At 43.3% G+C, this 12,283-nt stretch overlaps 1 protein-coding gene across 4 annotated transcripts in view; it reads right to left on the reverse strand.

Moving 5' to 3' along the window:
- The window catches only part of FAM184A (family with sequence similarity 184 member A), a 140,700-nt gene that overhangs the window by 78,362 nt on the left and 50,055 nt on the right, over positions 1 to 12,283 (reverse strand). For all 4 annotated transcript variants that reach the window (XR_009762232.1, XM_061623716.1, XM_061623715.1 and 1 more), the window contains exons 4-5: positions 8,985 to 9,166; positions 3,905 to 4,102 (exon numbers count right to left, since the gene is read on the reverse strand). Coding sequence is in view for 3 of the 4 variants with exons in the window: in XM_061623716.1 (XP_061479700.1) it covers positions 3,905 to 4,102; positions 8,985 to 9,166 (380 nt within the window). In the remaining variant the exon portion in view is untranslated. The remainder of the gene's footprint in view (positions 1 to 3,904; positions 4,103 to 8,984; positions 9,167 to 12,283) is intronic.

Raw genomic sequence — 12,283 nt, forward strand, 5'->3', positions numbered from 1 at the left:
GGTCGAAGCCCTGGTGATGGAGTGGAACTAGAGGATCGCCGGGACCTTAGACCGAGTGGCTCCGAAACGTCCTCTCCCCCTAAACAGAACTCAAGTAGCACCATGGTATACACCACGGTTGCGTACATTGAGACAGGAGGTGAGACGACTAGAGCGCCGGTGGCGGAAGTCGCGCTCCGAAGATGCCCGAACACAGGTTAGAGCAGCCATAGCTGCCTACCAGGTGGCGGTAAGGGCAGCAAAGAGGGAATTCTTTGCTGCCTCTATTGCGTCAGCAGAGTGCTGTCCCAGGAGGTTGTTCCAAGTGGTCCGAAGCCTGGTCGGTCCAGTTGCTCAGGAACCCTTGGAACAGTCTAAGGCCTCCTGTGACAAATTGGCAAAGCACTTTGCTGATAAAATCGAGCACCTGAGGAGCTCGATTCCGTACGCCGTGGATACAGTGAGTGAACTAGAGTTGACCAGTTGCAAACCGGTCAAATGGGATCGATTTCGGCCTCTTTCTTCTGAGGATGTGGACAAGGTGCTCTCATCTGTAAAGCCTACCACTTGTCTAAATGACCCTTGCCCATCATGGCTCCTTATGAGCTGTAAAGAGGAATTGGGTGAGGGGATCAAGGCAGTGGTTAATGCATCCTTGCAAGAGGGTGTTATGCCACTACCCTTCAAGGAGATTATTATAAAACCCATCTTAAAGAAGTCCTCCTTGGATCCCCAGATCTTAAACAACTTCTGCCCAATTTCAAACTTACCATTCTTGGGCAAGGTCATTGACAGAGTGGTGGCAAATCAGTTGCAGACACACTTGGATGAAACGGATTATCTTGATCCATACCAATTGGGTTTCAGGACTGGACATGGAACTGAAACAGCCTTGGTTGCTCTGGTTGATGATATGAGGAGGGCATTGGATAGGGGAGAATTCACCTTCCTTGTCCTCCTGGATCTCTCAGCGGCTTTTGATACCGTAGACCACGGTATCCTTTTAGATCGCCTGGAGAGTCTGGGATTGGGAGGCACGGTCTTACAGTGGTTCCACTCCTTTCTCTCTGACAGGTGCCAACAGGTAGCATTGGGTGAGGAGGTTTCAGACCCTTGGCCTCTCAATTGTGGTGTGCCACAGGGTTCTATCCTCTCTCCCATGCTATTTAACATCTATGTAAAGCCGTTGGGAGAGATCATCAGGAGATTTGGGCTGCAGTGTCACCAATATGCGGATGACACTCAGCTCTATCTCTCATTTAAATCTTCACCGGAGAGGGCTGTGGAGACCATGTCCAAGTGCCTGGAATCCGTGAGTGGATGGATGGGCAGGAACAGGTTGAAGTTGAACCCGGATAAGACCGAGGTACTACTTGTGGGAGACAAGGGAGGGTTAGGAGATGTCGACCTGGTGTTTGATGGGGTGAAATTGCCCCTACAGGACCAGGTCCACAGCCTCGGAGTTGTTCTTGATTCCAGGCTGTCCATGGAGGCTCAGATTTCGGCTGTGAGCTGGGCAGCTTGGTATCAATTACATCTTATACGTAAGCTGCAACCCTACCTCCCTGTTCAACAGCTCTCGCTCGTGGTACACGCCCTGGTCACCTCTCGATTAGACTACTGTTATGCGCTTTACGTGGGGTTACCCTTGAAAACGACCCGGAAATTACAACTTATACAGAATGCAGCGGCACGCTTACTTACCAACAGCCGCCGCCGGGACCACATCACGCCAGTATTACTTGATCTACACTGGCTGCCGGTTGTCTTCCGGGCCCAATTCAAGGTGTTGGTATTAACCTTTAAAACCCTAAACGGTTTCGGCGCTGCTTACCTGAAAGAGCGCCTCCACCGCCACCAACTATGCCGCCCTACTAGATCAGCCACACAAGGCCTTCTCTCAATCCCGCCAACCAAAAGAGTTAGGTTGGTGGGTACTAGGGAGAGAGCCTTTTCTGTGGTGGCCCCCACTCTCTGGAACTCCCTCCCTGTCAGCTCTACACTGCGTCAGCAGTGCCGGTGGGGGCTGGAAATTCCTGGGTGGTTGGCAGGGAAGCAAAGTCCTTAGCCGGCAGTCTGGCCATAAATCTGCCAGGTCTTAGGAGGAGGGAATCTGATAAGGGCCAGGCTTGTCCTAAGCGTACTTGCCGAGTCAGGAGTCCAGAAGCGAGGTCAGTAGAGGTCCGGGATCAAGTGCCAATGGGTCAGTCCGAAAGAGGGTGCCAGGAAACTAGGAACACACAAGCCACGCCTGACGTTGCAGTCAGCAACAAGCTGCAGCCAACATGTGCCTTATAAAGAGCAAGGTTGACAGCAGGTGTGAGTCCTCAGTGTTTGGGCCTTAAGGAGACAGGCCTGCCTCTCTTCTGCCTGACCTTCTGCTGTCTACGTTCTGCAGGTGAGGGGGGAGTATCCTGTTCACTGTCTGTGTCTGGCTGCAGGGACTCTGCTGTATCTGGGGTGCTCTGCAGCTGAGGGGGAGAAGGAGCTGGATTCTCAGGAGGCTCCTCCATGTCTCCTTCTGAGTCTGCTGCTCCTGGGTCTGCTGCTGTTACTCCCGAGTCGTCCTCATCTGAGGAGTCCTCTGACGGGGCCATGACACTCCCATGTGATCTCCGACATGCCCCTTCCCTAGACGTATTCCGCAAGGCCCTGAAGACGTGGCTATTCCAACAGGCCTATGAGGTCCTTGGGATGGGTAAAACTCCATGATTTTGTCATCTGTCGTATGCTGCTATTATAACTGTTTTTATATGTACCGATGACTGTCCAATATTTTATTTATTGTTATTATGTGATTGCATTTGAATTTTTGTATTTTATCTAATTTTAATGTACGTCGCCTAGAGTGGCTAATTGCCAGATAGGCGACAAACAAATTAAATATTATTATTATTATTATTATTAAGTATTTGTATAACATACAAGACTGAAATAAGTGTCTCCACAGAAGAAATGATGACAAGGTAACCAGATTATTACAATTGTTTTGTAATTCAAATTTCCAACCAATGTAATGCAACAGCAAATCAGCAACAGTGAGCTTTTCACCCACCACTCTGTACTTTATCCACACATACCCTGATTACGTAGGAAACTGGTTCCTAATGTGCAGACCACATACATATATACTACTACACAGTCAAGAATCCAATAATTTGCAACGTTGTAAATATTTTCAGAAATGTGGGAACATTCCCAATTCTTAACCATACATGCCCCTTCTATTACTTTCTGCTAACTCTCCTGACTTATGAATCAATGAAAGAGATGCAAAAACTAGAAAGAGAACTAGAACTATTTCTAATTGGTGCTATGAAAAGTTGACAAACCAAATTTTTATCTTCTTATCTGCCTATTGTTAACCAATGAGAAATCAAAGAGACAGGTTGCAGATCTTTTATTCAAGTGATATTAACATGCAGTCTCTCTCTTCTGCCTGAAGTAATTTGTGTAGCTTGGAAATTTTACTACTATTAGTGAAAAATATCTGGAATAACTAACACATGCTATATACAGTAGGGCCCCACTCATACGGCAGGTTAGGTTCCAGACCCCTGCCGAAAAGAGAAAACCGCCAAAAAGCGGATCAGCTGTAGCGCGGGGGGTCTGGAACCTAACCTGCTGATGCTGCAGCAGATCTTCCCCTCCTCCGGTACGATCAGCTTGAGCGCAGGAGTCTGATTGCGCCAGAAGGGGAGATCAGCTGTAGTGCTCTATAGCTGATCTTCCCCTCCTCCGGTGAGATCAGCTGGAGCACGGGGAGCTCCAGCCCCCCCTCCAGCTGATCACCCCACTGGCGCCGTATTAATGGAACGTCAAAAAGTGGGACGCCAAGAAGCAGGGCCCTACTGTAGTTAACTGTTTTATTCAGTTTTTTTCTACAGCAAAACCAAGAATGGTCCTCGCATTATAGTTCTCTTACCATTTGCAGTTTCTTTTTCTCCTTGTTAGCACTGCTATGTGCTGCCTCGAGAGCAGTATGATGTTTCCATGCCAATTCCTCCAAGGTCTTAGAATGAGCCTCATTTAGTTGTGCAGCCTCCCCTTCCAGCCTGGCTTGCAGTTTTACCAGCTCCTTCTCATAATATTCTCGCTGTGTTTCCCTTGCTTCATTCACTTTCTGTTAATTCAAACAAACAAACTAGAACTCGTGATATCATACAATTTTTCACTATAATCTTTGTACCTGCCTGTGGCTTTCAATACTGCAACACTACCACCTTTGGCTATCTCATAAAAGGCTCCACCCATATTCTTTTACTGCCCCTTATGCCTGGAACCCCCTCCCTGAACATATAATCCCCTCGCTCTCTCCTTCAGAACCCTTTTCAAAACTCACGTTTTCCACAATACATTAAGTTTAATCCAGAGCACAATCAACACCAATTGCCTAAGTGCATCTGCTCACATTCATTCCTTGTTACACCACTGCCTCTCATTCGTATCCTTTTCCTTACTCTATAGACCTTGGGCCAGCCACTCAGTCTCAGAGGAAGGCAATGGTAAACCACCTCTGAATACCGCTTACCATGAAAACCTGAAAACTTGCTGTAAGTCAGAATCGACTTGAAGGCAATCCATTTCATTTTCATAAACTTCCTCACTGTCAACATTTAGATTTTAAGCTCCTTGGAAGGAAGAATGTCTTTGTACTTTGATACCACTAGAAATAATGGGTTATATCCTAGTAAGTCAGACTCAGACGAGACCTACTGAAATCAATAGACTTAATTTAGTTCGTTCATTTCAATGGGTCTATTTTCACTTTGGTTTAGTTGGATACAACTCACTAATTATTATTATTATTATTATTATTTACACCCCACCTTTCGGCCAAAGGCCCTCAAGGCGGCTTACAAAGAAAAATAAACACAGCTATAAAAATACAATATAAAAATACAATAAAAATACAATAAAAGCAATACAATTTACAAAAATTAAATTAAATAACAAATAACATTATAATAACAAATAAAATTAAATAACAAATAACATTATCATTATCGGCACCGCCAAGAAAGAGGAGGTGGTGTTAGCGGGGGCAGCAGCTCCCGAGAGGCAGAAGGGCAACAGTCATTTGTTACAGCAAAGCTGTGCAAGAAGAATTTGTCCTTTCCTAAGGTGATCAGATGCTTCCATTTCAAAGGAAAACAACTTGGCCTTTCAGGTAGCATACAGTACAAATCAAACTGTTTCTTAATACCTCTGCTTGCTTTTCCCGTTCTGACAATGATGATTTCTAAACATTTGAATTTAGCCTAAAAAGAAAAGCCAACAAATCGCAATATTTCATATTACATCTTAACTTGTCATTTTCCTTGTTGCCTTTACAGAATGTGATAGCTTCCCATACATATGTTGTTGTTGTTATGTGCCTTCAAGTCAATTAAGACTTATGGCAACCCATATCAATCAGTAACCTCCAAGAGCATCTGTCGTGGACCACCCTGTTCAGATCTTATAAGTTCAGGTCTGCGGCTTCCTTTATGGAAACAATCCATCTCGTTTCGTCTTCCTCTTTTTCTACTCCCTTCCGTTTTCCCCAGCATTATGGTCTTTTCTAGTGAATCATGTCTTCTCATGATGTGTCCAAAGTAGGATAACCTCAGTTTCATCATTTTAGCTTCTAGTGACAGTTCTGGTTTAATTTGTTCTAACACCCAATTATTTATCTTTTACTCAGTCGATGGTATGTGCAAAGCTCTCCTCCAACATCACATTTCAAATGAGTTGATTTTTCTCTTATCTGCTTTTTTCACTGTCCAACGTTCACATCCATACATAGAGATTGGGAATACCATGGTCTGAATGATCCTGACTTTGGTGTTCAGTGATACATCTTTGCATTTGAGGACCTTTTCTAGTTCTCTCATAGCTGCCCTCCCCAGTCCTAGCCTTCTTCTGATTTCTTGAATATTGTCTCCATTTTGGTTAATGACTGTGCTCGGGTATTGATAATCCTTGACAAGTTCAATGTCCTCATTGTCAACTGTAAAGTTACATGAATCTTCTGTTGTCATTACTTTAGTCTTCGTGATGTTCAGCTGTAGTCCTGCTTTTGTGCTTTCCTCTTTAACTTTCATCAGCATTCATTTTAAATCATTACTTGTTTCTGCTAAGAGTATGGTATCGTCTGCATATCTTAAATTATTGATATTTCTCCCTCCAATTTTCACACCTCTTTCATCATGGTCCAATCCCACTTTCCGTATGATATGTTCTGTGTACAGATTAAACAAACAGGATGATAAAATGCACTCGTCTCACACCCTTTCCAATGGAGAACCAATTGGTTTCTTCATATTCTGTCCTTACAGTAGCCTCTCGTCCACAGTATAGGTTGCACATCAGGACAATCAGATGCTGTGGAACCCCCATTTCTTTTAAAGCATTCCATAGTTTTTCATGATCTACACAGTCAAAGGCTTTGCTGTAATCTATAAAGCACAGGGTGATTTTCTTCTGAAATTTCTTGCTCTGTTCCATAATCCAACGTATGTTTGCGATATGATCTCTGGTACCTCTTCCCTTTCTAAATCCAGCTTGGACGTCTGGCATTTCTCGCTCCATCTATGGTAAAAGCCTTTGTTCTAGAATCTTGAGCATTACTTTACTTGCATGGGATATTAAGGCAATAGTTCAATAATTACTGCATTCTCTGGGATCCCCTTTCTTTGGAATTGGGATATATATTGAACGCTTCCAGTCTGTGGGCCATTGTTTAGTTTTCCATATTTCTTGACAAATTCTTGTCAAAATTTGGACAGATTCAGTCTCTGGAGCTTGTAACAACTCTATTGGTATGCCATCTGTTCCTGGTGATTTGTTTCTTCCAAGTATTTTAAGAGCAGTGTTTACCTCACATTCTAAAATTTCTGGTTTTTCATCATACGGTTCCTCCATGAATGAATCTGTCATCCTGGCATCTCTTTTATAGAGTTCTTCAGTGTATTGATTCCATCTTCCTTTTATTTCATCTCGGTCAGTCAGTGTGTTCCCCTGTTGATTATTTAACATCCCTACTCTTGGTTTAAATTTCCCTTTCATTTCTCTAATCTTTTGGAATAGGGCTCTTGTTCTTCCCATTTTGTTGTCCTCTTCTATTTCTATACAATAACTATTGTAATCGTTCTCTTTGTCCCTACGTATTAGTCACTGTATTGTTGCATTTAGGGTTCTAACTATATTTCTATCTCCTCTTGCTTTCCTTCTCTCTTTAACCATTTTAAGAGTTTCTTCAGTCATCCACTGAGGTCTTTCTGTTTAACTAGAGGTATTGTCTTTTTGCATTCTTCCCTGATAATGTCTCTGACTTCACTCTATAATTCTTCTGGTTCTCTGTCAACTAAGTTTAAAGCCACAAATCTGTTCCTTATTTGATCTTTATATTCTTCTGGTATGTTATTTAAATTGTATGTTGGCATTATGATGGCTTTGTTCTTCTTCTTTAGCTTTACTCTGATTTTCGATATGACCAGTTCATGATCTGTACCGCAATCTGCTCCTGGTCTTATTTTCGCAGAAAGTATGGAACTTCTCCATCTTCTGTTGTATATAATTAATTTGATTAATTCTGTTGTATATAATTAATTTAATTAATTATATAATTAATTTGATTCCTATATTGACCGTTTTGTGATGTCCACATGTACGGTTGCTCAAAAAATGTGTTCTGTAGTTGCCTGATTGAAAATGTCCCATTCCTCTCCATTTTAATTCACTCCAAGTATTGTAATGTTGATATATTCCATTTCTTGCTTGACGATTTCTAACTTTCCCTGGTTCATGCTTCTCACATTCCATGTTCCTATTGTATGCGTTGTACAACTTCGGACTCTCCTTTTGCATCTGTGCGCATCAGCCTCTGGGCTTCCTTTAAGCTTTGACGCAGCTGTGTAATTAGTCACAGCACTACTTGTACTTGTCCTTTGTTCTTCCCCAGTAGCTCAGTGAGTGCCTTCTGACCTGGGGATCTCATCTTCCAGCACTATCTCGTGCTGCATTTTGGATACTCTGATCATAGTGTTTTCATGGTAAGAGGTATTCAGAGGTGGTTTACCATTGCCTTCCTCTGAGTTTGGATGCATCTTAGTCTGGTGTCTCAGCTTTGACCATTCCGCCTTAGGTGCCCCTGCTAGGAGTCTAGCCTCTTGGTCTAGATTCCTGATGGCATTGCTCTCAGCTTCTTCAACACTCTCAAACCCCCTCACCACATTAAGGTGTGCATCCTCAAGGGGGTCCCATATATATATATTTCTGTAGATACATTATGCGTAAGAATCAAAACTCAATGATGCTCTGCCTCCATAGATAAGAGACGGTATGCTTCCAAATACCAGTTGCTGGAAATCACAGGAAGGGAAAGTGCTCGAGAATCATAGAATAGTAGACTTGGAAGGGGCCATCCAGTCCAAGCCCTGCTCAATGCAGGAATCCAACTTAAAGCATACCGAACAGGTGGCTGTCCAGCCTCTATTGCTGGAGAGCCCACCACCTCCCTAGGTAATTGGTTCAACTGTCATACCACTCTAACAGTTAGGATGTTTTTCTTGATGTTCAGTCTAAATCTGGCTTCCTGTAACTTGAGCCCATTATTCCATGTCCTGCACTCTGGGAGGATTGAAAAGAGATCCTGGCCCTCCTCTGTGTGACAATCCTTCACACTGAAGAGTGCTATCATATCTCCCCTCAGTCTTTTCTTCTCAAGGCTAAACATACCCAGTAATTTCACTCTCTCCTCATGGGGCCTTGTTTCCAGTCCCCCGATCATCCATGTTGCCCACCTCTGAACGTGTTCCAGATTGTCTGCATCCTTCTCAAAGTGTGGTGTCCAGAATTGGACACAGTACTCAAGATGAGGCGTAACCAGCGCTGAAGAGAGTGGAAAACCCCTTAAGGTGTAAGAAGTGGTTTCTCCACTACAGAGTTTCCTCCTCCCACTGTACACTTTAGGACTGCTGTATAGGACATTGTTCTTTTTGGAAAAGTGCTACTTCTGTTACCTTCTCCAGTGTAAGAATTTGCTGCCTTTGTCTTTCATCCTGGCTTTGTGTTTTGTTTTGTAATAAATTTCTTTCCTCTTCTAGTTGAGACAGCTTCTCCTTTAATGTAGATTTTTCTGATTCCAAATCTCTTATTGTAACTTCCTGGGTCATTTGAGTAGCTTGAAGCATTCCAATATGACCTGTAACAAACCAAAACATTAATTTATAATCTTCAATATATCCAGCCACTCTTGTGTTAGAATGCCATTGCATATAAGCTGTGTTTGTATGATCACATCTTGACTTAAGAAACACGAGCCTTTTGCCCATACACGCTATTCTTGCATTGCTACTTCCCTCCTTCCTTCTTACTGAGATGTGATAATCCAGGAAATATAGGTGTAGCTTCCCATTGCATCTGATCCGGGAAACTATGGTTACCGGGTTCACAACAAGCCAGGATCTTAAAACCATGGTTTGAATTTGGCTGAAGTTCATGGCTTGTTCTGAAGCTGATAATCATAGGATCCCATTTTGGATGTTAACAGGAAACTATGGTTCACTGAAGACTTCCAGGATTAATTGTCGCATGCCAAGAAGGAAGGAGGGAAGGGGCTGCACATGTGGATGCAGGGCTTGTTTATATATAGGATTATTAAACTAATTGGATTGCCCAAATGTAGCCATATTGTTTAAGTCTTATTTAGACTGCAGTCCTATATACATTTACTCCTATGTAAGCTTAATTGAATGCAATAGGACTTACTTTCAAGAAAACATGCACTGCTAGACATACTGATTCTATTAAAAACTGTAATTATTAAATGCCACACTGATTGTACACAAAACCCCACCCCATTATATGTGATGTTCAAATAAACATTTTGTGCCACAACTGAAACCTCATTGTCTTTTGGAGAGTGATTCTGCCATAGAACTTTTATAATTAAATCATTTTGGTCCTCAGCTATCTCCATAACTTAATAGCAGAGAACTTTAATTTCAAAAACCTAAGCAATTTGCTTTCATCAAGAAAACAGAAATCATTCTTCTCTATATGGGATTACACTAGTGTAATGCTACAATGCAGAGCCTCTATAATCCTAACACAAACCAGGAATGGAGTTTTCTAGAAAAACAAACCTAATTTGGGATGGGGCACTAATAATTAACAGTGTTTATAAGATTCTCTCCAATATTTATGAGGTAATTAAACTAAGGTCACAATCAATCTCCTCTTACAGACACATCTTTTTTTGCTAACAAATGAGGAAATTCTCCTAGGGAGTCCACTGAACTCTTCCACTCCTCAACTCTTCGAGCCCTGGTGCATGTTGTACTGGGTAAACTGCAATATGCCCAGCAGTTATCATGTTTATAGGGTTCTTCTATGTCTCACATACATATATCCCCTACTCTTTTCAGGGTTGGGAACAAGTTACTCTCAATAAGAGCACAAACAGCAGTGCAGGGCTCATAGAAGGGGATGGAGTATGCCCTAAATTACACTACTGAATACAATTTCTGAAATATATTTTCGAGCAGGGGTAAGGAAAAATCAGTATCTACAGCGGGGAATTGCCAGCATCTGGGCTGGATCCGGCCCATGGTGCTGTCCCATCCTGCCTGTAACTTCCCCTCCCCAGCCACATCTTTTCACTCAACTGTGTACCCCCAGCCAGCTGCATTTCTGTGCTGAGCAGAAAGAAACGGGTCTAATGTGTGGACCAGTCCTCAAACAGTTAAAAAAAAATCAACAAGGCAATCCATGAAGACTTATGCTGCAATAAATGTGTTAGTCTTAAAAGTGCCACAAATTGCTGTTTTTGCTTCAGGGGGCTAACACAACTACTCCTGGAAAAGTTTTTAAAAAGTTATTTAATAGACAATACAAGAGAATTACTTCAGATAGTGTTTTGTTTCTTTCAATATGCATTTTACATTTCACAATTAGCCTTCTACAATAAATTTCATATGTATGCTGGGAAACTAAAAATCTAACACTGCAGGGTGGGGAACCTCTGACCCGCAGGCCAAATTAGGTCTGTAAGGCCATCTCCCCCATACCATCCTCACCTGTTCCACACCTGATGTCCTACGTGATGTCAGGTACTGGGCATGCAAAGGCTGCAAGGAACAATTGGAAGCTTAAAGTGTGCTCCCAAATGTTCCTTGACAAGTGGAATTCATTGACAGAGGGAGTATGACCCCATCTAAAGCAGGCAGCTGACCAATTATCCTAACTCGGGAACTCAGGAACCACTGTAAAACAGTGCCTCCGATACCCATCTCACAAAGTAGGATACCATGGTCAATAGCATCAAAAGCCTCAGAGAGATCAAGGAAGAATAACAGGGTCACATTCCCCCTGTCTCACTTGATGGCTACCTGAGGATGCAATGGTGGCAGAGAAGTGGGCCTTCTTCACCGCCCTCACCACCACACAGTAGGCACTGTTTTACTTGTGCCCAATTAGCCTCACAGCATGTCTTTCACCACTTGCGCTCTAGCTGTCATCCAGCCTGTTTCATTGCCCTTAGCTCACTGGTGTACCAAGGGGCAAACCAGGCTCCACAATGCCAGAAACGGCACTGAGGGGCAACCATGTCAAGAGCCCGATGCACCTCACTGTTCCACAGCATGACAAGGGCTTCAAAAGGGTCACCTGCTCTATCTACTGGGAATTCCTCCACAGCATTCAGGAATCCTATGGATTCCATTAGTCTCCAGGGGTGGACCATCTTAATCTGTCCACCACCCCTACAGGGGAGGATTGGAGCTGTACGTCTAAACTTCACCAGGAAGTGGTCTGCTGATGAAATGGGGTGACATCCACCCCCCTATCTCCAGACCACCCCTTCCTCCACCTGGAGCAAAAAACAAGCGAGGGTGTGCCCTACCCTATGCGTTAGGCCAGTGACAACTTGAGACAGCCCCATGGTCATCATGGAGGCCATGAAGTCCCGAGCAGGAACATCAGAGGCAGTCTAAGCATAGACATTGAAATTACTCAGGACTATTGTTCTGGGCTCCTCCAATACCATAGCCGAGATGGCCTCTGCCAGTTTCGTCAGAGAATGTACCATTGGTCTCACCTGAAAGGTGATTTTCATAGGAGTGGGCCATCACTGCGGGTTATAGTTCCACCTATCGTGCGAAAGCAAGAATGTTTTTGAAGTCAAGACTAGGGGCGTCAGGCCCCTCCCACTCTCCAGTTCATTCGTGGCGAGTCTGAAAAGAAATATCTAAAAATACAAGATCAAGGCCAACAGGCCCGCCAGGAAAATAACACAATAGTCACATGCATAATAACATGA

This window comes from Rhineura floridana, chromosome 4, assembly GCF_030035675.1.
Source record: "Rhineura floridana isolate rRhiFlo1 chromosome 4, rRhiFlo1.hap2, whole genome shotgun sequence".
NCBI lineage: Eukaryota > Metazoa > Chordata > Lepidosauria > Squamata > Rhineuridae > Rhineura > Rhineura floridana.